This window comes from Mirounga leonina, unplaced genomic scaffold (genome assembly GCF_011800145.1).
Source record: "Mirounga leonina isolate KUSES-001 unplaced genomic scaffold, KU_Mleo_1.0 Mir_170, whole genome shotgun sequence".
Lineage (NCBI taxonomy): Eukaryota > Metazoa > Chordata > Mammalia > Carnivora > Phocidae > Mirounga > Mirounga leonina.
This window is the reverse complement of record NW_023270433.1, coordinates 665415-688509: the sequence shown is the minus strand read 5'-3', so window position 1 is coordinate 688509 and position 23095 is coordinate 665415. Positions and strand designations below refer to the sequence as shown.

At 62.2% G+C, this 23095-nt stretch overlaps 3 protein-coding genes across 6 annotated transcripts; 1 reads left to right on the top strand and 2 right to left on the bottom strand.

The window, feature by feature from the left end:
* Positions 1-380: 380 nt before the first annotated feature.
* TPRN (taperin) lies at positions 381-8786 on the bottom strand. Of its 3 annotated transcripts, XM_035015378.1 has the most exons (4): positions 6967-8786; positions 1181-1418; positions 994-1100; positions 381-886 (listed from the first exon to the last, which is right to left on the bottom strand). In XM_035015378.1, exons 1-4 carry the CDS (start codon positions 8779-8781, stop codon positions 824-826), a joined length of 2223 nt encoding a protein of 740 aa, XP_034871269.1. In that variant the 5' UTR covers positions 8782-8786; the 3' UTR covers positions 381-823. The 3 variants fall into 3 exon arrangements, with proteins under 3 accessions (XP_034871269.1, XP_034871270.1, XP_034871268.1); XM_035015379.1 differs by lacking the exon at positions 994-1100 and having other exon boundaries at positions 773-886; XM_035015377.1 differs by lacking the exon at positions 381-886 and having other exon boundaries at positions 893-1100.
* Positions 8787-11180: 2394 nt separating this feature from the next.
* TMEM203 (transmembrane protein 203) lies at positions 11181-12686 on the bottom strand. Its single transcript, XM_035015376.1, has one exon. It carries the CDS (start codon positions 12472-12474, stop codon positions 12064-12066), a length of 411 nt encoding a protein of 136 aa, XP_034871267.1. The 5' UTR covers positions 12475-12686; the 3' UTR covers positions 11181-12063.
* A 69-nt stretch (positions 12687-12755) lies between these two features.
* On the top strand, positions 12756-22304 carry NDOR1 (NADPH dependent diflavin oxidoreductase 1). Of its 2 annotated transcripts, none has more exons than XM_035015373.1 (14): positions 12756-12978; positions 13327-13404; positions 17867-17964; positions 18865-18963; positions 19050-19151; positions 19242-19451; positions 19880-20001; positions 20110-20330; positions 20430-20537; positions 20735-20849; positions 20985-21131; positions 21212-21330; positions 21406-21500; positions 21584-22304. In XM_035015373.1, exons 1-14 carry the CDS (start codon positions 12844-12846, stop codon positions 21726-21728), a joined length of 1794 nt encoding a protein of 597 aa, XP_034871264.1. In that variant the 5' UTR covers positions 12756-12843; the 3' UTR covers positions 21729-22304. The 2 variants fall into 2 exon arrangements, with proteins under 2 accessions (XP_034871264.1, XP_034871265.1); XM_035015374.1 differs by having other exon boundaries at positions 12785-12978; positions 13376-13404.
* The last annotated feature ends 791 nt before the right edge of the window (positions 22305-23095 follow it).

The following is a 23095-nucleotide window of genomic DNA, read 5'->3' as shown; positions in this document are numbered from 1 at the left end:
CCTGCCCGCTCCTCATCCCCTCCCAAGCACTCCCATCCTGCCAGAGTGCCAGACCCCAGAGCAAGCCTGAAGTGCCCCTCCCACCACAGCTCCCACTACGTCAGCCCTGGTTGGGAGGGGGCGGCCCCAAAGGCCAGAAGTGCTCGCAGGAAGGTCCCTCTCCCAGACAAGGGGGTGGTAGGGAGTGAACGCCTGGACCACATGTGGTTGCAATGTGTGGGGGTGCCACACACGGCCACCCCCATACCTGGGCAGACGTCCTAGCCAGGCTCCCACGTACCCTCCTCCCCACTGCCAGGGCCTCGGGGGAGCCCCCCAGGCCCAGCCCTGCTCCCTGCTTCTCCGGCCAAGGACCACACGGTAAGGCAGAAGTGGCCTTGTCCAGTGCTATTTATTGAATCCATCATCAAACACAAGACTTGCCATTTCATCACAAAGAGGGTGGGCGGGTTGAGGTCTGCTGTTGGGGGGTGCGGGCTGGGAATGGCTTAAAGCCCCACAGAGGACAGGCAGCCAAGCTGGCCCTTCACACACATCGGACAGCTGCCGGGCATGGTGTCCAGCAGGACCCTGTCCGTCCTCCACAGGCAGTGCCCCCAGATCAGGGCTGGAGAGCAAGACTCAGCCCCAGGGGAGGCAGGAGCCCCCCAGGGCCCTAGGCTCAGGCTGAGCACCAGCACAGCTGTGAGGCCCCAGGAAGGGAGGGTGGGATATGGCAGGGCAGAGCCTGGCAGGGCAGAAGGGGGGTGCAGAATGAGGGCAGGGCTCCTGGGCACTGCCCGGCTCCCAGGGCTCAGCCTTGGCCATCCTGGCAGGGCCGCGGTCAGAAATAGAGAGCTGGCTCGCTGCGGAAGTCTGAGAAGTCATTCTGACTGGCAGGGGTGAGCTGAGAGAGAGGGACACGGAGGGAGTGGATGGGGCTCATCCAGGCATTAGAGACCCACCCCATCCACCCTGTCCCGTGTCTGCCCTCCTAGTCCCACCCTTGCTCACCATGACCTCCTTTGGTGCGGGCTCTCCCTCACTTGGAGCCTGCTCCAGCGTCTGCCCCTGCCATTTACCGAAGGTCATGGAGTGCTTTGGAGTGTAGCTGGACAGGCCTGCGGGCCGAGAGGCACACGTGTGGATGTGTGGCCCGGGCGACCCACTGGGCCACCCGTTCCAACAGGCGGGCACTCACCTGAGCTGCCGTCCGGCAGGCGAGGGCTCTCAGGCCCCACACTGTTCACAAAAGTGGCTCGGGGCAGGAAGAGCGCAAAGGGCTTCTCCACCACCCCATCTGAGCTGGACTCCTCCTCCTCCTCCTCGTCCTCCTCCACCCCTTCCTGGGCCTCAGCCTCCTCCTCCTGCACCAGGGAGCTCTCAGGAGGGTACTCAAACGTGGTCTGCAGGCGCTTGTCATTAAAGGAGATCTTCATCTACGGGCAGGAGGCACATCAGCGGGGCCCTGCTGCCTGGCCACCAGCGGGACTTGAGCCCGACCGAGCTGGGCCCAGTGACCCCGAAGAACATGGTAGAGGTTGTCAGGCCCAGGCGGGTAGCAGAGCATGCCATCAGCCCTTCAGGAGCTGAAAGGTGAAGGAGCTGCCCCTCATCAGAGACAACTCCTTTACCTGTCCCCTGTAGGCCCGGGCCAGAAGGACCCCAGGAAGACTGGGTCTGGATGCCCATGGCAACCCAGGGCCAGTGTGTCTAAACACCTGCATCCCAGGCCCCATCCATCGCTTCCCACCCCGGGCCCAGGGTCAAGTCACCTCAAGTAGCCTACCCCTCCCAGGACCAGATCGAAGCCAGCAGGAGCTCAAAGCCTCAGGGTCTCCAGAAGCTTCTATGGCAGCTCTAGGGCAGGAGCAGGGTCCAGGTGGACCGTACTTCGGGGGGCCCACATTCTGGGAGGCCCTACCTTCTCAGCTACCAGCAGTTCTGCTGTCGGCTGGGGCCTCTCTCCAGGACTGAGTTCACATCTTGGCTCGCTAGCCACCTGAATGAGGCTGCCTGCACAGCTCAGCACGGACACTGCTGCTGGGCAAGGACAGGGCACACCCAAGCCCCAGGGTCCCCACAAAGTGACAAAGCAGGGTGGCTGGCACATCCAAGCCCCAGGAAGGCGGCACCAAGGCCATCACCCTGTTTTACAGACTGAGTCAGCGTTAGAGCAAAGCTGCTCCCAGTGGGGGTTGTGGGGACCCTTTCCTCCCACCTGGACTACCCATGTGGCCCGAGTCCACCCTGTCCACTTCGCAGGCTACAGAATTTCATGCCTGAGCAAATCCTCTCCTCTCCCAACAGCCTCAGAGTCCAGGCCAGGCTGCTGGCTCTGAGAGGAAGTTGGGTCAGGAAAGAGCAGGACTGCAGGCAGACCCTCGCCCTCCTTGACCCAGGACTCCCCTCCCCAGCCACAGGCCCCCCAGGCTTGCTCAGCAGGGCTCAGCCAGGCCCGGCAGGTTGGTAATGAATCCGAGAGCCACCAGCCTGCAGCAGATGGGGGCAGCCCTACGGGAGCTCGAAACATTAAACTCCCGAGCACAGGACACCAGCAGCCGGCTCAAGTTCCTCCTTCTCCCTTGGAAGGAGCCGGAGTCAGGAACTGGGCCCCCAGGCAAAGCACCATGGGGCCCGGGGACAGCAGGACGGCCTGGGCAGCAGAGGGACCCCCCAGCACTGGTCTCAGGGGGCAATGCCAGGCTGAGCCAGTGCCCAGAAACAAGGGCACCTGTTCCTGGCACCCCACCACACTCCTCCCACAACCACCCGTGAACACACAGCCCCCACAGCGGTGGGCATCCCCATCTCAGCATGGTGCACACACAGACATCCGCTGGGCAAATCTCAGGCCCAGGCCCCGTCTTCTTTGTCCCAGCTGGCTGCACATACGAGTGGTCATGGATAAGAGCAGGCAGGTGCAGACCACCTGAGTCAGGCAAAACTAAGAGCAAAATACCTGCTCCTGTCACTTGAAGGTGCACTGTCCCTCTCTACCTGCGCTGCCCTGCCCCCACACAGGCCCGCCCCAGCCCTCCAGCTGCCCCCACCCACCCAGGCCTAGCAGGACAGAAGCCCAAGCAGGACGGGACTGCCAACCCAGGGGCTTCCAGTCACCCCTGGGTCCACAGCATTGTCCTCAACGACCCTGGGCCCTCCAGGCCCATCCCCCACCACTGAAGACAAAGGAAGGGCTGGCTGCCAGGGCCCGGCTGGATTAGCGTGCCCTCATTAGTCCACATGACCAGCTCCTAGTGGGGAGACCGAGGGGGCTGGGCACACATGGGGCACTGAGCCTGGCACGGCCTGGCCAGGCAGGGGCGGGCGGTGCTCCCAGGCCACTGTCTGCGCCCAGCTGGGGCCCCGGGCTTGGGTCACATCCCACCTCCCCTTCAGTCTCCACACTCTATAGCCCGGTGGGGCTCACAGGCCTCCTTGTGGGTGCAGGTCTCTGGGTCACAGGACAGCCTGTGACAAATGCTGCTGGGAAGGGGCCAGCCTCTAGCCCCGAGCAGACAAGCTGGGAGTGGCCAGGGGCTGGCACTCATGCACACCTGGCTGGGGGGAGGGGGGGACTTTGCCCGCTGCGCCAAGCGTAGCCGGCAGGTGGTTCCTGGATTGGCCCACCTCCCACAGGCCCTTTGCCCCCCTCACCCCGCCCTACCTGTGCACACCCAGCTTGGGTTACTGAAGGGCGTCCACCCTGGACTCTGGTCTGGGAGCTGCGTTCAACCAGCCCGTGCTGATGGTGAGCACCGCCCTGCCCTCGCTCCCCAGCACACAGCCGCCTCCTCCCATCCCCCACTCAGTCTGCACTCTGGGGCACAACAGGACCACCCCACACAGCCTTTGCCAAAGCTCCCACACCTGCTTCCTGATGCCCCCAGTCAAGTGCAGCACCAGCCCAGGGCAGACCCTCTGCCAGTGGGGAAGCTGGTGGAGCAGGGTCCAGCCTGCTCTCGTGGCACCGGGCTTTAGAAAGCCCACATGGGGGCGGGGGGGCACCTGCAGAAGACCTGGGGGAGTGGGAAGGGCGAGAAGGGGGGGCAGGACACAGGGGAGGTGGGAGGGTGCAGAAGAGCAGGTGGGGGGCGCCTGGGTGGCTCAGTTGGTTAAGCGACTGCCTTCGGCTCAGGTCATGATCCCGGAGTCCCGGGATCGAGTCCTGCGAGCGGGGAGCCTGCTTCTCCCTCTGACCCTCCCCCCCTCTCATGTGCTCTCTCTCTCTCAAATAAATAAAATCTTTAAAAAAAAAAAAAAAAGAAAAGCAGGTGGGGAAGCAGGTTCCCGGGGCAGCTGGCTGCACCACAGCTCTAAGCACCCGAGTGAGGCTGAGGGCCACGACCCGGCCAGCAAAACTGGGGTGTTGGGGTGGCACTTACACCACAGGTGAGGGCAGATGGCCTAGGGTGTCGCAGACTGAGCTCTGGGGACGCTGACACACTCAGGCTGCGCAGAGAACCAGCAGGTAAGGAGGTGAGGAGGGCAGGGGGGAGGGGAAGGAGTCATCAGACATGCAGGAGCCTGGCCGGGGGCACCTCACAAAGGGGAGAGGCCCACAGCACCAACCCAACAACCCTGTGGGAGGCGGGTGAGGAAAGCAGCTGGAGAGTCCCACCAACCACCACCTGGGGGTTGGGGCAGAGGTGAGAGGGGGCATGGCCACCATGCCCCACAGCAGCTAGCCCCTGCCTGGCCGTCAGGGGAGGGACAGATAGGACATCTGCAATTCTACCCAGAGACAACCAAGTCGGGACAGGTCCCCCAAGGCAGGCCTCCCAGGTTACACTGTCCAGCTGGGCACCCCCACCACCCTGGACAGGGCTATAGCCCTCCGAGGTCCAGCAAGGGCACAGCACACAGACCTGCCGGCTCCGGGGCAGGCTGCCCAGGAGAGCCATACCTCACCTGCCACCTGGGAAAGGCCCCAGCCCCTCCCACCACTACCCCAGTCGGCCAGCCATGCAGGGGTCAAGGTGAGCAGTGGGCCCCAAGGTCCCCAGTCGGGAGGGGGGCGAGCCGGACAATGATCCAAGCCACAGGCTGGCTGGAGTGGTCCAGCAGCCCAGGGTCCGGAGGAATAGCGGGAGCAATGCCCAGGGGCTACAGTCAGGAGGAACTCCAGGGAATGCAGACTGCTCTGAAGGCTGGGAGGCCCCACACCTCTGCCCCACGCAACAGGAGTTCTGGCTCTTCCTGGGCAGGGCAGCTGGTGCAGGGGGTGGGGCAGTGCTCACAAGCCAGAAGTCACCTCCGATAGATTGTGCTGCTCTGGCAAGGGCTAGCTTGGCCGCTTGGCCCTGCCAGGCAATCCATCTGGACCCCCAACGCCCTCAGGCTGGCACAGAGATCAGGGCCAGGTTGGTCTGAACTGCTCTCCACTCTGGGCCAGGGCCTGCTTCCTCCCATCACCTCCTCCTGCCCTTCTCACCCCAACCCTGCCACAAATGACCCCCACAGCGCTTTCCCCAGCTGGGGGAGGAAGGAGTAGGGGCTCTAGAAACAGAAACTAGCACTCAATTCCTGCCCCACGACCTCCAGCCACCCTTAGGTTCCTCAACCACAAAGTGGGGGGCTATCACCTCCACTTCTTGGGGCCAGCAAGGAAAGGTACTGCCTCCCAGTTCAGGGTCAACAGTCAGGGAGCAGGAGTGGGGACGTAGGGCTGAGGACCACGGCAAAGGGCAGGAGCGAGGGTGGGAGAGTTGTGGCCCATAGCACTAAAGAGAGGGTGAGTCAAGGTCAGGCAGGCAAGATGGGCCCACCGGAAGTACCAAAGGCAGGTGGGTGTGGACGCCTGTCCCAGCAGATGGAGCGGGCGGGAGCACCAATGCCCTCACCCAAGGAGGAGGGGAGGATACATGCAGGAAGAGCAGTGCAAGGCCAACCCATGGCAAAGAGAGGGAGGAGGTGGCTCACGTGATTAGACAACCAGCCCACACCAGCGACGGGGGGCTTTGGTGACACAAAGCACATCACCACCCCCATCGCCCCAAGGAACTTGAGGGTGGTGGCAAAGGTAGCTTCAATGGAGCCAACGGAGAAGCCTGCCAGGCGCCATCTCCGTTCCAGGGCAAGGCACAACTGCCCCGCGTCTGCTGATGGGGGTCAGGTGGGGCTGGCTTTGGAATTTGCCCCTGGGCCGGACCCAGATGCTAGAATGACCAGGAAGAATCTGAGGAACGTTTCCTTGAGCCCAGAGGGTTCCAGGCCACTGGGCAGATGGGGATTAAGGCTCCAGCAGGGCTCCTGGTCTTGCAGCTGGGTCTCTGCCTGAGGCCCATCCTCCCCAGTGAGGGGGAGAGTCTACACTGCTTCCAGCATCACACCCCAGGCCTGGCACACGCTAGACGTTCAAGAAACACTTGCATGAAGCCAGGTCCTGCTGAGCTCCAGGCCAACATGCCTTCTGGGGGAGTTGACAGCCTCCCACTGAGTGGTTCCCAGTGCTGCACCCCTAGGCTGACAGTGGGGTAGGGATCTGACCACACCCAAATCACAGGCCTCCGGTGCCTTCCCACTTCTGTCCTGGCACCTGCGACCCACATAGGCCAGGACTCCAGAAGGCCAAGAAGCCAGGGCCAGCGTGGAACCAAGAGGCCCAGAACTACTTGTTCCAGCTGGACCCACAATGAGACAGGTGTGCCCCACCAATTCCAGATGCAGCCGCAGGAACAGAACGGCAGCCATGGTGCTGGCTGGACTGACCTCCCCACAGCCTTACAAAGTACACCTTACGCTGTCCCCTCTGGGCCATTAGGGCTCTACTGGAGCCCAAACCAGGGATCCTCCCTCCCCAGCTCAGCCCCTCCTGGAGCTTGCATGGCCACCCAGTCCAGGGTCTCCTCTGGTCCACAAAGAAGCCATCCTCCAGCCAAGCCCAGTGTCCTAGGAAGCGGGCACATGCTAGACCCACAGCTCTGTGACCCGTGACCTCTCTCTCCCTCCCAGCCAGTGGCTCTCCCCCCTGCTCCCCCCACTGACCTTCTTTCTCGAGGAGCCAGCCTTGGTGAGGCAGGACTTCTCTAGAGCCAGGTAGCCACCAATCACCTCAATCTCATGCACGGTGGGATAGCGCTTCTTCAGTGTGGTCCCCAGGGCGGCAGGGGGATCTGACAAGCTGCCTGCCTCCTCCTCAGCCTCCTGTGGCCCGGGCTCCCCATTGCTCTGCAGGGGCCCTGGTTTTCTCTTGGGCACCACAGTGAAGGTGTTGCCACCTCGGGGCTGGCGCCCTGACGGGTGCCCAGGCCCAGTGGGGTGCGGGTGGTACCAAGGAGGCCCACCAGCCCCCAAGCAGTGCAGTTTGGCTTCTTGGGGGACCTCATCCTCTGAGTCCACCTCATCAATGAAGGTAACAGGCAACCCTGGCCTCCCAGGCTCCCTGCCGTTCTTGGCCAAGCTGGGAACCCCGAGGCCCTGGGCAGGCTTAGCTTCGGCAGCAGCTGACGGACACAGGGATGGTGAGGACAGCCTCTGCTGTCGAACAGCCTTGTCCACGAGGGCAGTAGCTGGCCTGGGGGAGGCCCCCTCCTCGACCCCCAAGGGGCTCCTCGCTCTGGCAGGCACGCTATCCCTTCCAGGCACCAGCTGGGCTTCGAGCTCCAGGCTTTGGGAGGCCCAGCCAACCTCTCTCTCTGGCAGCCCCCTGGCCTGCCTCCCTTCAGGAGGAGGGGCCCCCGAGTCTTTGCGCTTGGGGATGAACACGAAGGAGTTTCGGGAGTTCACACGGAGGCTGGCCAGGGCCCGGGCCTGGAGGTCCCCAGCAGGGATCCCATCCATGTCTGGCTTGGAGGCCGGCCGTATCTCAAAGGAGGCATTGGCGCTGGTGGCCGCGGAGACCCACTGGCGCTGGCTGGGAGTGGCACTGGCGGGGCTGGGTGTGGGCAAGGCCAGGCACGCGGCTGGAGTGGCACTGGGGGTCCCGGGGCTGGGGGGCGGGTGGACGGGGGCCTCCCCCGACTCCACCTTTGGCTTCCACTCGCCCGGCCCGGGCGCAGAGCCCGCGAGGCCGTTGGCAGCGCCGGCTCGGGACGCGGGGGCTGCAGGCTCGTTGCGGAGCGGGCGAGGGCCCGCGCTGCGGTGCAGGCCCCGAGGGTGGACGGTGAAGGAGTTGCTGCCGGTCTTCTGCAGGAAGTCGCTGCGCCGCGCCCCGGGGCCTGTAGCGCGGCGCTCAGGCTCCAAGCAGGCGGCGCCCTCACCCACGCGCCGGGCGGCGGGGCCGGGAGCAGGCGGTGGCTGCGGCGGCGGGGTACGTCCGCGCTCCGGGCTCCCGCGGCGGGTCGGCGCGGCCGGGGCGTCGAACTTCTGGAGCAGGCGGCTGACGCGCCCGGGCGGCGGCGGCGGCGCCTCGTACACGAGCACCTCAGCGGCGCGGATGCGGGCGGCCGGGCCGGGGCCCGGGCCGGGGCCGGCGGGCGGGAAGCCCGGTGCCGACTCGATGATGAGGATGTTGTCGGCGTGGATGGTGCGCACACCGGGCACGCGGCGGTACAGCTCCAGCAGGTGTTGCACCGGCCGCGCCCCCGCCGGCCCCTCGCCCCCGCCGCGCCGCGTCCCGCGCCGCCGCTCCGATTCGAGCCGCATGAACGGGTTCTCGCGCAGCGGGCCCAGGCTCTCGGCCAGCACGAGCCGCTCGGCCGCCGGCTCCGAGGTCTCCGCCGCGCCCGCCTCGGCCCCGGGCTCGGGAGCCGCGCCCCCGCCCAAGGCGGCCAGCTTGGCCCGCTTCCGCTCCAAGATCTCCCGTTTCCAGGCGGGCAGCGCGGCGCGGGGCCCCGGGCCCGGCCGCCCCAGGCCGGCCATGCTGCGGAGCGGGCGCCGGAGCCAGCGCTCGCGCGGGGAACTGCGGCCTCCGCCCGCCGCCGGCCTTCGCGCCGCGGCCACGCCCCCCGGCCGCCGTCTCCTGGGGAGGGGCCGGCTCGGACCCGCCCCGCTCCCCGCGGCCCCACCTATGGCAGAGGAGAAGGGCCAGCCGCGCTGATTGGAGACTGCGCTCCCTGACCTCTCTTTCCCGGGGGGCCTAGTTGGAGAGCGCCAGGCTCCGAGCCGGTTGCCATTGGGACTGCCCTCCTGGACACGCCTCCGACCCCTCGCCGCTCATTGGCGGCCCCACTTCCGCCTCTGCGCCATTGGCCTGCGAGGACCGGAGGGCGGAGCCCGGCGGGGCCGGGTCCAGGCCGGCAGTGCCCCCCGTGACCCTGGGCCCAGCTAGGTGGGTGACGTTGGCTGGGCTCGGTCGTTCCTCACCGTGCCAGCACCCAGTCCACCTGTTCCTCACGCTCAGAACGCAGTGGAAGAAGGGCCTGCCCAGGACTGGAAAGCTGTCCCCGCTGGTTCAGGGACTGCCCACCTGGGGTCCTAGGTCCTCTGCAGGACTTGGAGAGGCTAATGCTGGAGCCCCACGCAGTGCTGAGGAACTGCTTCTCAGGAACCCCTAGCTTTTGCCAGCCCCCAGAACTCACTCTGTTGTTCACACAAGTAGCAGAAGCCCTACCCCACACTTTGCCATCCAGGGCCCATGAGCAGGAACAGGAGTGCAGAAGCTGGAGAGAGAAAGCTCTCCAATGCAGACAGCCACGAAAGCCAGGCTGTACATTCCACCCTGTTGCCTCCCCACGCTCCTCTTTCATCTTCTGAACTTCCCCCATCCCAAGGCTAGTAGGGGTGCCAGTGACCTTAAGGGCCCAGCTTTCTTGCCCTTGCCGTGAAGAAGCTCACTCCCAGCACCCACCACACTTTTGAGGCCCAGTGAAGCCAAGGGGAGACGAGATTAGGGGGCACTGACACAGAGGGATGCTACCTGTCTTCCCCTCAGCTCTCCTGCACTCAGCACTTGCTCAGTAATGGCACCACTGCATTCTACGGCCCTCACCTTTCAGCGACAGGGCTCCAAGGACACCTGGGGCTCCACATAGACTGCGGGCAGGTTTCAACCCGGGTGCCCTTCTCAGCTTCCGGGCCCCATGGTGGTCTGCACGACAACTACTTTAACATTGACTTACTCCTTTCCACTCTACTAAGCCAAGAAAATAAACTGGATTTCAGCCTTCCAGAAGTCAAGTGTCTCCTTTTCAGGACTCTGATCAAATCACTTTTCCAAAGGAAACTAAGCCGTCTTATGCTCATCACTTCTATAGCAACAGGATGGCTCAATTCTGAACTACAAAATAAAACAGGATACAACAAAACATGCAACCTAAAAATAACATTAAAAGAAAACCCACTCCCAGGGCACCTGGCTGGCTCAGTCAGAGAAGCATGCGACTCTTGATCTCGGGGTCCTGAGTTCGAGCCCCACATTGGCTGTAGAAATTACGTAAATGAAATTTAAATAATAAAAATATAAAACAAAACAAAGAAAACCCACTGGCAATGTTCATCTTCTGATTTTGACACAAATTATGCCAATCCTAGGTAGAAAACATTGTTGTAGCTGTGGGACAAACCAGACCAGTCTCCAACGCAAGCATCTCAATGGCTCAGGCCATGCAGCATCCATTCTAGGCAGAGGGTCACAAAGCTGCTTCACTAAAATAAAGGTCTGCAAATCTGTTCTGTAAAGGGCCAGACAGTAAATATTTTATTTTTAGGCAGTTCTCACCAGGGACAGCTTTGTCTCCCAGACTTTTTAATGTATGGAGACACTTCTGCTTGTCACAAGTGAGGGGTGCTCCTGGCATCTAGTGAGTAGAGGCCAGGGATGCTGCTAAACATTCTACAATGCTCAGAACAGCACCACTCCCCACCCCAATCAAAGAATGATTTGACCCAAAAGGCCAAGAGTGCCAACTGCAAGCCACATTCACTTGCTGTCACATGCTCTTTGTTTTTATAACCCTTTGAAAATGCAAAAAATCACTCTCAGCTAATGGGCAGTACAAAAACAGGCCTCAGGCCATAGTTTGTTGACCCCTGCTCCACCGCAAGGCCTATAAAGACCACACACTGGCAGGAAGACAAGGCTCTGATGTCACACAAACTATTCAGCAGTGCCTCAACACAGGCCTACCCTATGTTGTCTTCACCCTGGCTCCCCGGGCAGGAAGACAGGCTTCTCCGAGGGAATGCCCCCACCCACCAATGAAGCTTTAGTACATTCCAGTCTCCCACAGTTTGTAACCAGCTACATGACACAGGGGGCAGCATCTCAGCATTCATCTGATTTCACCCTCAAGAGCTCAGGCAACCACTGCACATCTCAGCAAAACATTCTTATTTTATTTTTATCTCAGCAAACATTCTCATTTGGCACCTGACTGGCATTAAACTAAAGACCCCAGCCCAACAAACGTGGGCCAAGACCATTTGCAGATCTCAGTGCCTGTGAGCATCAAAGCTGTTCCTCTCTCTGGTCCCTTAGGGAGACCTAAATCTGTCTCAGGTGTGCTAATAGTGCTGGCCACAAGGTGGTGGAAAAGTTGCAATCGACTGGGATAGGAAGCCAAGCAGTGCTTTATAAGTGAAGTTCTCTCAGGTGGCAGATCTCCAAATATAGGGTCCCAATCATGCTTATTCAACATACTTCTGTCTGCCTGGGCTGGAATGAAGAAAGGGCCATCCTCCCCAGGGGCTCAGGGGAGGAGACACAAGCTCGTTTACACCACTTAGAGCTCAAGCATCTAAGTCTTGTCTGGATGGATGGGGCAGTGGGCTCTTAGGTCAGCGCCGCTGGGCAGAGGAAATCCCCGAGTCCGGCTTTGCAGCCTTTGCACAAGGAGTACTCTTCCAAGATCCATGAAAATACTCAGAGCCCATCGGGGCATTTTACATATATGCAGTTTCCAACTGTCAGAGGAACTCTGCACTGTCTGGCCTGGGTCCTTCTCAGCATCTCAATTCAGGATTAGCTATTCAAAGCATGAAATAACAAGAAATACATTTTCAGGATCAAGGCTGCTCTCTTTTGCCCTGCTGAGGGAACACTTTTAGACATGATCGGTATAGAGAAAATCGGGCACTCGCCAGGGCAGGAGCTGACTTTGCTTTCAGACCCAGACTTCTCCTTTGGCGCGGTGGAAGTGGGACCTCAGCTTGGGGTCCAGCATCCTAGCTACCCAGAGTTCTCTCTCCGGCCTTTCTGCGAGGCTAGTTGACCCGACAGGCGCGGATCATGAGCAGCTGCAGGAGAATGAAGACTGGAGACGTGATCAAGCCGAACCAGAGCTCCCGAGTCTGTTCCACCAGCTTCTGGCACAGTAACATCTCGAAGACAAACTTGAGGCTAAGAACCGTGAGGACCCAGAAGAGGCGGAGCACGGCCAACCGCTTCTCTCCGTCCTGGAAGAGGCGCACGGACACGATGGTGGTGAAGTAGGTGCTGAGCCCATCGGCGGCGAAAAAGGGCACAAACACGTTCCACCAGGAGAGGCCGGGGGCTAGGCCGTCCACGCGCAGTGCCAGCAGCACGGAGAACACCATCAGGGCCAGCAGGTGCACGAAGATCTCGAAGGTGGCGAAGCCCAGCCACTGCACTAACTCCCGGAGGGAGAAGAGCATCGCGCCGCTTGAGCGCGGGCCGGGGCCCGGCCGAGCGTCCCGCCGGCGGAGCTGCTCCTCCTCTCCCCGCGGGTCTCGCCGGCGCCTGCCGCCGCCGCCGCTGCTGCGAGCGGGAGACAGCGAGCGGCTGCGCCTGTCCCGGCCCTCGGCCCTGGCGTGCCGCCAACACCCCGGCCCTGGCCCGGGACCCAGCGCTGGCCGCGAGCGGACGCCCGCCTCTCTCGGACGCCATGCCCCGCGGGCGCGGCCTGAGGGCGTCACTTCCGGCCATCGCCGGAAGCCGGAAGTCCTCGCCGGTCAGGGCCGCCCAGGCTTGCGGGAGCGGTGGCCGGCGCGGTGCGTGGGTGCGGGCGTCTCCCGGTCGTCCCGATGCCGAGCCCGGGCCTTCTGGTGCTCTTCGGCAGCCAGACGGGCACGGCTCAGGATGCGTCGGAGCGGCTGGGCCGCGAGGCTCGGCGCCGGCGGCTCGACTGCCGGGTGCAGGCCCTGGACTCTTACTCAGTGGTGAGGGCGCCCTGGGGCCTCGGCGGGGCGACCGAGCCGGCCGGGGGCGCCGCCTCCCTCCGAGCCCTGGACCGCGGGGCGCCGCCTTTTGTCTGACGGCGGGCCCTTCATTCACGGCGGGTTCAGGGGGCGGGAGAACCTGGGACAGTGGCTTGGCCCGGCGCGTGGAGCGAGGGAGCAGGCGAGGTGGGAGGGTGGAACCTGCAGGGGAAAAGGGCCGGCCGGCCGCTCGCGGGCGCTCGCCGAGACCTTTTGTCCGACCGCCGTGAGCGAGGGAGGGCGCCGGGCTGCGGAGAGGATGCCTCGTCGTTACAGCCCGAGGTCTTACACGTGTGTCTTTTTGTTGAGGTGAATCTGATTAATGAGCCCCTGGTGATATTTGTTTGTGCAACTACAGGCCAAGGAGATCCCCCTGACAACATGAAGGTAAGGCCGACCTGAAGGCTTTCTTTGCTCGGGAGCTCAGATCACTGCCCTGGACCCTCGCTCTCTTTGCTTTGCCTGGAGAGCCCCAGAAGCACAATAAACACTTGCCCTCCTCTACCTGCTGCTGCACGTCAGCTATGGATTGGGAAGGGTATCTTCGGATGGAGCTGGGGCTCTGGCTCTGGCTGTCCTCCCTAATAAACTCTTCACAGGCCACCGAATAGCCTTGTTCGCCATTTTAACCTGTAATATTTTCTCCAGGGCTGTGTATGAATCAGGTCTGGGTCTACGTGTGTATTTCAAAACTGGTGGACCTTCCCAGAACATTCTTCAGTTCTTTGAACATCTTTTGAGTACACATTCTATTCCAGGCATGATCTAGTGCTGGGAATCCAGCCATGAACCTATTTCTGTCCTCATGGAGCTCACCTCATAGCACAAGCAACAACTTTCACAGGCAGTTACAATACTAGGAGATACATGTTGCCAGGGAACGTACCAGATGTCATGGGGGCACTCATAAAAGCTGTCTAGCCCAGCCTAGGGGCTCAGGGAGAGCTTTCGAGAAGAAAGGCGTGTAGGCTAAGTCCTGAGGATAAGTGGAGGCTGGCCAGGCAAGAGGGAGAAGCCTGTGCAGAGGAGAAAGACCACCTCTGGGAAGAGTAGAAAGCAGTTCAGCAGGACAGAGCCAAGGAGAGCATCAGGGTGGGAGGGGAGAAGAGAGGCAGGAAGCTGGACCTGATCCCAAGGAGCCCAGCAGCCACAGTAAGGTGGATGGACTTGAAGTGAAGGGCTGTGGAATCCACTGGGTGACACAGTCACATTTGTACTCTAGCAAAACTGCCACTTGTCAATAGGGGAGGACAGGCTATAGGAGAGCAAGAACAGCTCCAGAGTATGCACAGTGCAGGCAAGACTGGAGACCTGGACCAGGAGGGTGGAGGCAGTAGAGAAAAATAGACACACTCCGGAGATGTCAGGGTAGAATCGAGAGGACATGGAATCAAACAGGGATTCGGGCTCGGGGACCAGAATAGCTGGTAGTTCCAGGCACAGAGATAGAGACCAGGGAGGTCAAGTGCTAGGAGTCATCCAGGTCGAGATGCAAGGTTGGTATGGAGCTCCAACCGAGCTACTTCCTAGCAAGTATCCTGGGTGAAGCATGAGAAAGGAAGCTCTCCCTCTCTCCTGGGACAGGTTGCCCTGAAAACCAAGGGCATGAGAGGTGGAGGAAAGCCTGTGAGGGGCAGGAAAGTGGCCCCAGCAGCAAAAAGAGGGAGTGTACCAAATCCAAGGTCAAGGGCACAGAGGTGACTTCTGAGAGGAAGGTTTCCAGCACTCAAAGCTGCACAGAAGTAAAGTAAGATAAGGCCTGAGCAGCATTGGTAGGGTTTATCAGCAAAGGGACTGCTGGTGACTTTGGGGAGAGCAGTTTCAGTGACTCACAGGGAGAGAAGTGAGTCACGGGGTCAACAACTAAGTGAGTAGAGAGAATCTTAAGAATGTCTCTACATTAAACAAAAGGGGCGCCTGGGTGGCTCAGTCGGTTAAGTGTCTGACTCTTGATCTCAGCTCAGGTTATGATATCAGGGTTGTGAGTTTAAACTCCGCACCCAACATGGAGCCTACAGGAAACAAAAGATTCTGGCTGTGATTGGGGCTAAGGGGTTGGAAAGAAAGTATTAATAAGATGAGAGAGATGGGGCACCCGGGTGGCTCAGTCAGTTAAGCATCTGCCTTCGGCTCAGGTCATGATCTGAGTCCTGGGGTTGAGTCCTGCATCGGGCTCCCTGCTCAGCAGGGAGTCTGCTTCTCCTTCATGCCTCTCCCCCGCAGCTTGTACTCTCTTGCTTGCTTGCTCACTCTCAAATAAATAAATAAAATCTTAAAAAAAAAAAAAAAGGTGAGAGAGACCTGTTAAATGCTGGGAGTGGGGAGACTGGGGGAGAAAGAGGCTTAAGATTGAAGAACAGGGTCACAGCGGGAATGATATAGGAGACCTGGGGCTGAGACCCCAGCACAATCAGGAGGGGTCTCCTCAGACAGGAAGAGGGACAGAAGAGAAGGCAAATCTGGCGATCAAAAGCAGGGGGTGAAGGGTGGATACCCAAGACACAGGGCAAGGGAGGGGAGGGGAGACAAAGACTTCTAGGAGGTCAGCTGGGGTACAGACTGGATATCAGACACCAACAGCACAAAGGAGGTGATGGTCATCCCTGGATGAGGGTGGACAAGGAAGATGGCAGGCATAGACCCCACCATGGAGGTGGACAGGAGAGAGCCCTTCCCAACCACAGCAGGGCCTGGAGGCTCCTTGGAGAGGCTGCAGAATGAGGTCCCAGGGACACGGAGGAGGGGGCATGGGTGCTGCTGAAGACCCGGCTTAGTGACCAGCTGTGTACTAAATGCTGGCTGCCTTGCCTTGGTCCTCAGAACCCTGAGGTCAGGCACGGGCTCCCAGGGAGCGGACAGGGGGAGCCCTCTGTCGGGAAAGTGAGTAACCACAGCAGAAGACCCAGCAGGATCCTGGCCATGAAACCCACACTGGGTGACAGGCCCGAACTCACGGTTTTCTGTCAGCTTCTTAAGTCCAAGGGGACTGTGAAGAACCACCACACCCTCAGGGAAGGACGCCACTGAAAGAGACCAAGACAAGCGCAGACGTAACCTGGAGGAGCAGAGACAGGACAGACCCTCCAGAACCCGGCACCCATGGGACAAGAGCACAGAAACAGGACAAACCCGGAAACAGAGGAAATGCTCTTGAAAACAATGTCAGGAAAACTTGAAAAGATCAAAGAGTGGAGTTGAGACATTCTACTGGAATGTGTAACAAAAAATGAGCTAGGACACAAATCCAAACCCTAAGGTCATTCGAGTAACCTCAGAAGGTGAACCACAGAGTGGGAAGAAACTGACTAAAGAGAGTCACACAATGTCCCAGAATGGAGAGAGCCCGCCCGCGCCTGGGAAGGGCCTACCTGGATGGAAAGGCTCCCACCAGGCACGTCATGGTGGTTGCAGTTCTTGGGGACAGACAGCAGGGCACGGGAGGACACTGGCTTCTCGGCCCCCGAGGCCTTGCTGGACCAGCTTGGAGCAGGGCCTCGGGCTCTTCGGAAAGAGGATTTCCCGTGGAAGTGTGCCCGCTAACCTGCCGGTCCCTGTGAAGGGAGGGCCTGGGCATGCTCAGATGCAGAGCTGTGAGAAGTGTATGTTCGCTGGGCTGCTTCTCAGCAAGCACCTGAAGGACGTTCTCTGCAGGCTTCCGGAAACCGGTCTCTAAGGAGGAGCGCGCAGGAGAGGTCCCCGGAGGCAGAGCGGGTGTAGTCCCCAGCAGCACAGTCCTTGGGGAGGCCAGGGGTGGCTCAGGGCCAGTGGGCAGAGCTGTGCCTGGACAGGGCCAGGGTCCCTCCACCCCAGTGGGCCTCTGTCTCTAGAGCTAAGAAGCAGAAGGGAGGTGGAGTGCAGCTCAAGTCCTGGACCGCACACAAGTAGGTGTCACCAGGGCTCAGGCCCCCGCGGGCTGAAGGTGATCTGTGTTGGGAAAGTGCCTCTGGAGGCTGGGACAGAGTGGCCCAGGACCGTGAGTGCCCCCCGGTGGGAAGGAGAGGCACCGGGCTGTGACCTTGGGGGTCTGGGATGGCCAGACGATGGGGATGAGAGTGCCCCGGGGAAGGCACAGCTCTGGGTCCTCAGCCTGCACAGCGAGTTAGGTGGGAAGCCGAGGGGGCAGCACTGAGTACCAAGCACGCTGATGGGAACTCGGGGTCCGGAGGGGCCTCCAAGGGAGAGAAACTTCACCTTCCACCGAGGGGGGGCGAGGACCACTGGGGGGCCGCGGGGTGCCTGTGGCCGCCTGGGGTTCAGAGCTGGGGGTGGAGGGGCCTTCAGGACACAGGACTCTTGGTGCGGAGGCGTAGCTGTGCCCAGGGGAGACCCGAGCAGAAGCAGGGGCTTCCCCCACCTTGGGGAGAGCTGGGGAGGGGCAGGCAGCAGCTGTGGCCTCCCCGCTTTGGACCCCAGCAGCCTTCTCTCCGAGCCCTCTGCCCAGGATGGGGTGAAGCTCCACCTTCTGGTGGTGGCTCTGGGGCAGCTTGCTTGCTTTTTTTTTTTTTAAGATTTACTTACTTGAGAGAGGGAGGGGAGAGAATCTTGAGCAGCGTGGTGCCTGGCATGCGGCTCAATCCCACGACCCTGAGATCAAGACCTGAGCTGAAACCAAGAATCGGAGGTTCAGCCTACTGAGCCACCCAGGCGCCCCCCGGGCAACTTTGTTTTTTATGATTTTGTGCCTTTTCCCAATTTTTTTTTGCCATCCTGATAGAATAAAAACCGGTCTTGTTTTAATAACAAAGGTCTAGAGGAGCAGGGTGGGTCCAGCATGCACCTCCTCCCTACCCTACCCTGGGACCTTGGTCGTCTAGAGCAGGGCCTCTAACTTGGCTTCTTCTGGCTGTAGAACTTCTGGAGGTTCATATTCCGGAAGAATCTGCCACCGACCTCCCTCTGTCAGATGGACTTTGCTGTCCTGGGCCTCGGCGACTCCTCATACGCCAAGTGAGTAGGGGCAGGAGGGCTGCTGGCCCACAGGGACTGTCCTCGGGGTTGAGCACAAAGCGTCCTGTAGAGGGACGGGTGACTGGGCCGCCAGGGCTCCTGCTGGACCTTGGGCCGGGACCAGGCTGCACATCCTGCTTCCGCAGGGGCCACTGGGGAGCAGCTAGGTTTCGAAGGGTGTGCAGGGTACAGACCGGAGGCTGGCAGGGCAGCAAAGTGGGGATGTCTTCTAGGGCAGGGGGTGATGTCTGGACCTGGCCAGCATCCTAGGTGGACATGAGACCCAGGGCAGCAAAGGCCTACTGACTCTTCGCACTCTTAGGAAAGCGCGTAGTCAGGAGATATTTGGGCGTACAAAGAGCACGGAGAGCAGTGCAGTGGGGACAAGCGAGGGGCACAGAAGGCCCCCAGCCCCTGGGAGCCACCCCCAAGCCCACTATTTCCCTGAGTATGGTGGAGTGACCACCTCTTAGATCTTCAGGACACATCTGTGTCCTAAGCTAAGGGTACTGTTGCTTTTCCTTCCTAAAGCAGCACCAAGGGCTTTGCATTTAAGGGTATGCCAGTCGTCAGGTCACTGAATCGTGGAAACCCCCCACCTGTGTGGCGCGGGGGCTGAGGGAGGGTGGGTGCCGCCGCCTCCAAAGCCAGGTGCGGCCGGAGGAGGGCTGGGATGGCAGCGGTGTGACACTCCTCTGCGGGGGAGCTTTGTTCTGTGCCTCCCGTAGACACTTGTGCGTGGCGGTGCAAACACAGGCACGAGGGGGATGGGGGGTGGGGAGCCCCTCCTGCTGACAGCGTTCCCTGCGAGGCGCTGTGGGCTCGTTTGGGGCTGCTTCCCCTTCGCCGCCCTGCAGCCCCGGGGCTGGGGCCTGCCCGAGCCTCGCTCTCTCTCCAAAGGTTCAATTTTGTGGCCAAGAAGCTACACCGTCGGCTGCTGCAGCTTGGGGGCCGCGCCCTCCTGCCCGTGTGCCTGGGCGATGACCAGCATGAGCTGGGGTGAGTGGAGTGGGGGGGGCGCTGCCCTGCAGGCCCAGCCAGGAGCAGGGGCCCCTCAGACTAGCCCTCACACGCTCTCTCCCCAGGCCTGATGCTGCCGTCGACCCCTGGCTGCATGATCTATGGGGGAAGGTGCTGGGGCTGTACCCCGTGCCCCTTGACCTTGGCACGATCCCCGCCGGAGTCCCGTGAGTGTGGGCCGACAGGTGCAGTGGAGCGGCCAGAGGCCCTGCCAGCAGACTGACCGGCAACCTGACCGGCATGTGCCCTCTCCACAGTTTGCCCTCCAAGTTCACACTGCACTTCCTCCCGGCGGCCCCCAGGGTGTGCTCTGAGGGGCAGCGCGTGGCCGGCACAGACCCTCAAGGTCCCCCGTCCGAGCGGCAGCCCTTCCTGGCACCCATGGTCACCAACCAGAGAGTCACTGGCCCCTCGCACTTCCAGGACGTTCGGCTGATGGAGTTCGACATCACGGGCTCCGGGCTCAGGTGAGGGGCCCGAGACACCAGGTGGGCAGTCGAGGGCCGTGGCTGTGGGGCCGTGGCTGGGGGTCTGTGGTTGGGGGATTCCGTGGCTGGGGGAGCCGAGGCTGGGGTCCGTGGCTGGGGGAGCCGAGGCTGGGGTCCGTGGCTGGGGGGGCCGAGGCTGGGGGTCCATGGCTGGGGGGTCCGTGGCTGGGGGTGCTGAGGCTGGGGGGCCGTGGCTGGCGGTGCAGAAGGTCTGCTCCCAAAGCCGGAGAGCAGGCACTCAGCAGGGTGGAGGGGTGCGGGCCAGGCGGCAGGGAGACACTTCCATCCGAGGACCCCTCACCCCAGCCCTCCCTGGACTCTTGCTTCTGTGCCCCCAGCATCCTCCCCTGTACCCCCGGTGCCCTGCCCACACCCGTCTCACTCTTCCCGGCGGCTTTCCCACACAGCTTTGCAGCTGGTGACGTGGTGCTGATCCAGCCCGAGAACGCGGCCAGCCACACCCAGCGGTTCTGCCAGGTGCTGGGCCTGGACCCGGACCAGAACTTCACCCTGCTGCCCCGGGAGCCAGGTGAGCGCCAGGGGCCAGGGGAGGCCCGGCCGTGGCCACCCGTCCTGCCCACCCTGTGGGGTCTGCTGGCATGCTCAGCCCTCCCCCGGGTCCTGCCCCCCACTGCAGGTGTGCCCTGCCCTGCGCGGCTGCCCCAGCCCTGCTCCGTGAGGCACCTTGTGTCCCACTACCTGGACATCGCCAGCGTGCCCCGCCGTTCCTTTTTCGAGCTCCTGGCCTGTCTCTCTCCCCATGAGCTGGAGCGGGAGAAGCTGCTGCACTTCAGTTCCCCCCAAGGTCAGGAGGAGCTGTACTCCTACTGCAACCGGCCTCGCAGGACCATCCTGGAGGTGTGAGCAGGTGTGGGCAGGCGGGCAGGCCCGGGGCTCTGAGCCACAGCCAGGCGGGGCCATGCTGGCCAAAGCCCATGTGAGGCTGTCTCTGCCCAGGTACTGTGCGACTTCCCGCACACGGCTGGAGCCATCCCCGCAGACTACCTGTTGGACCTCATCCCCCCGATCCGTCCGCGGGCCTTCTCCATCGCCTCCTCTCTGCTGGTGAGGGCCTGTGGGGCAGAGCCCAGGGCGGGGACGCTGGGCCATGCTGCATACAGGCATATAGGTTGGGAGGTCGCCCCGACCCTCCACATCTACCCCACGTCTGGGACCAGCCCTGGGTGAAGTGGGTGCAGCCTGAAGCCGGGGTGGCAGTCAGGGACAGCAGTGGATCAGGGCACCCACCATGCATCCCCCAGGTTCACCCCTCGAGGCTGCAGATTCTCGTGGCTGTGGTGCAGTACCAGACCCGCCTCAAGGAGCCCCGCCGGGGCCTCTGCTCCTCCTGGCTGGCGTCGCTGGATCCTGGGCAAGGTGGCCCCTGCTTTCCGGAGGGTGGGCGTAGAGGACTGGGCCCGGGGCCTCTGTTCTCCCCTGGGCACCACGGCCAGCCCTGGGCTAGGGCCCTGGTCCTCGAAGCCTCTTCATGCCTCCTCTCTCCTGCCATAGGACCTGTCCAGGTGCCGCTGTGGGTGCGGCCTGGGGGCCTGACCTTCCCACAGACACCAGGCACACCTGTAATCATGGTGGGCCCTGGCACTGGCGTGGCCCCTTTCCGAGCAGCTGTCCAGGAGCGCGTGGCCCAGGGTCAGAGCGGTGAGCACACAGGATCTCGGGCAGGGCGGCAGCTGGGGCTGGACTGGGCCAAGCCTAGAGGCCACCTTGTGTTCCCCCAGGAAACGTTTTGTTCTTTGGCTGCCGCTTGCGCGACCAGGACTTCTACTGGGAGGCTGAGTGGACGGAGCTGGAGGGGAGGGGCTGCCTGACACTCTTCACGGCCTTCTCCCGGGAACAGGTGGGTGTGCTGGGAGGGAAGGGGAAGGGGCCAGGATGCAGACTCACCTCCCCAGCCCCTGCCACCTCCCTGTAGGAGCGGAAGGTGTATGTGCAGCATCGGCTACGAGAGCTCGGGCCGCTGGTATGGGAGCTGCTGGACCGCCAGGGTGCCTACTTCTACCTGGCAGGGTGAGTCTGGGCCGCTGGGTGGGGGTGGGAGCCGGCCCTCGGGGGTCCCAGCCACACTGAGCTCTCCTGGCCTGTCTCTCCAGCAACGCCAAGTGCATGCCAGCAGACGTGTCGGAAGCCCTGACATCGATCTTCCAGGAGCAGGGTGGGCTCTCGGGCCCTGATGCAGCTACCTACCTTGCAAGGCTCCAGCGGACGCTGCGTTTCCAGAGTGAGACGTGGGCCTAAGGAGCCGTCCTGCCGGCCTCGGCCACTCTAGCCACTGCCCTCTGGGGGGCCACCATCACCTCCTCCACTGTCCCCTGCATAGCCTCACTCCAGTCCACCTGGGGTCCCATACTCAGCCCTGACGCCACTGCCCACTCACCACCCCACCCTGCCCCCATCCAGGGTTCCTGCTGGCCTTTCCCCACTGGCCCCAACTTGGGTCCTGGTCAGGGTTGTCCCTGGGCTGCATCACCCTGCGTAGGGACGGTGCCTCAGGAAGGAGCAGGCAACTTGATGGACATCAGGGGCTCCCAGACAGCATAGGAACCTGGGGTGCAGGGAGCCCCAGTGAGCCTTCTGAGCTGGTGCAGGGTCCCTGGGAGTGCCAGATGCCACCCCCCCATTTGCCCTAGGGGCAGCAGGCTCCCAGTCACTCTCTGCCACAAAGCACCCGGTGCTGTCTCAGGGCCTCACGGGGTTCGGGCTCAGGCTGGAAGTCAGTGAGGACCAGAGCAGTGGGAGGAGGCCCACCAGCCAGTCAGACTTTCCCCACCCCACTCCTGGAAAGCCTCAGGAATAAATTGTGGGCTCTGGGTGGCTGCTTCTGATCTGCTCTTCCTTGTGACTGTCTTGGTGCCTCGGGGGGCTGGGTGGCCCACAGTGGGTCTGGATGGGGACAGCTCGTGGTGCCTCGGGGGGCTGAGTGGCCCACAGTGGGTCTGGATGGGGACAGCCGTCCATGGTGGGCACTGCACCATTGCTCAGCCATCTTTGCTGCAATACTTAGGGGTCTGATTCTACTGTGATGTGTGCCGGCTGTTTGCCCACTTTGTACAAGGTCTGCCCTGGCTCTGTCGAGCAGGGGGCAGCCTTAAGCGGGCCCTGGAAAGAAGGGCGCGAACTGACCATTCCTTTCCAGCCCGCGGAGTAGCAGTCCCCGGCAGGGGTGGGAAGGCGGGGGGCGGGGCAGCCATTGTCCCCGCCCCTGGGAGGGGCCTTCAGGGTTCCGAGGGGAATTCCTGTAGGAGGAGTCAGGCTGGCTGGCCTACCCACAAAGCTGCTACCTGGAGTCCGTCCCTCCGTCCGTCGGTTGCGAGCACAGCGGAGGGCTGTGGCCACATCTGGGCCCGGGCAGATCCGGTGGAGACGGCACCCGTGGGCCCAAGACCCGCCCGGAGCCGGCAGAAGCACTGGGGCCCAAGCGACCGTGACTTTCCAGGGTGGGGCAAGAAGCTGGGCTCTGGGACCAGGCTGCGGCTGCTTCGAGGTCAGTGCCAGACCCTGCCCGAGCCCAGAGGGCCACACTGACCTTCACAGCCACGACCACCCGGTCGCCACCCTGGGGACCCCGCCCACCCATCCGGACTCCTGCCCCAGGGCCCCCACTC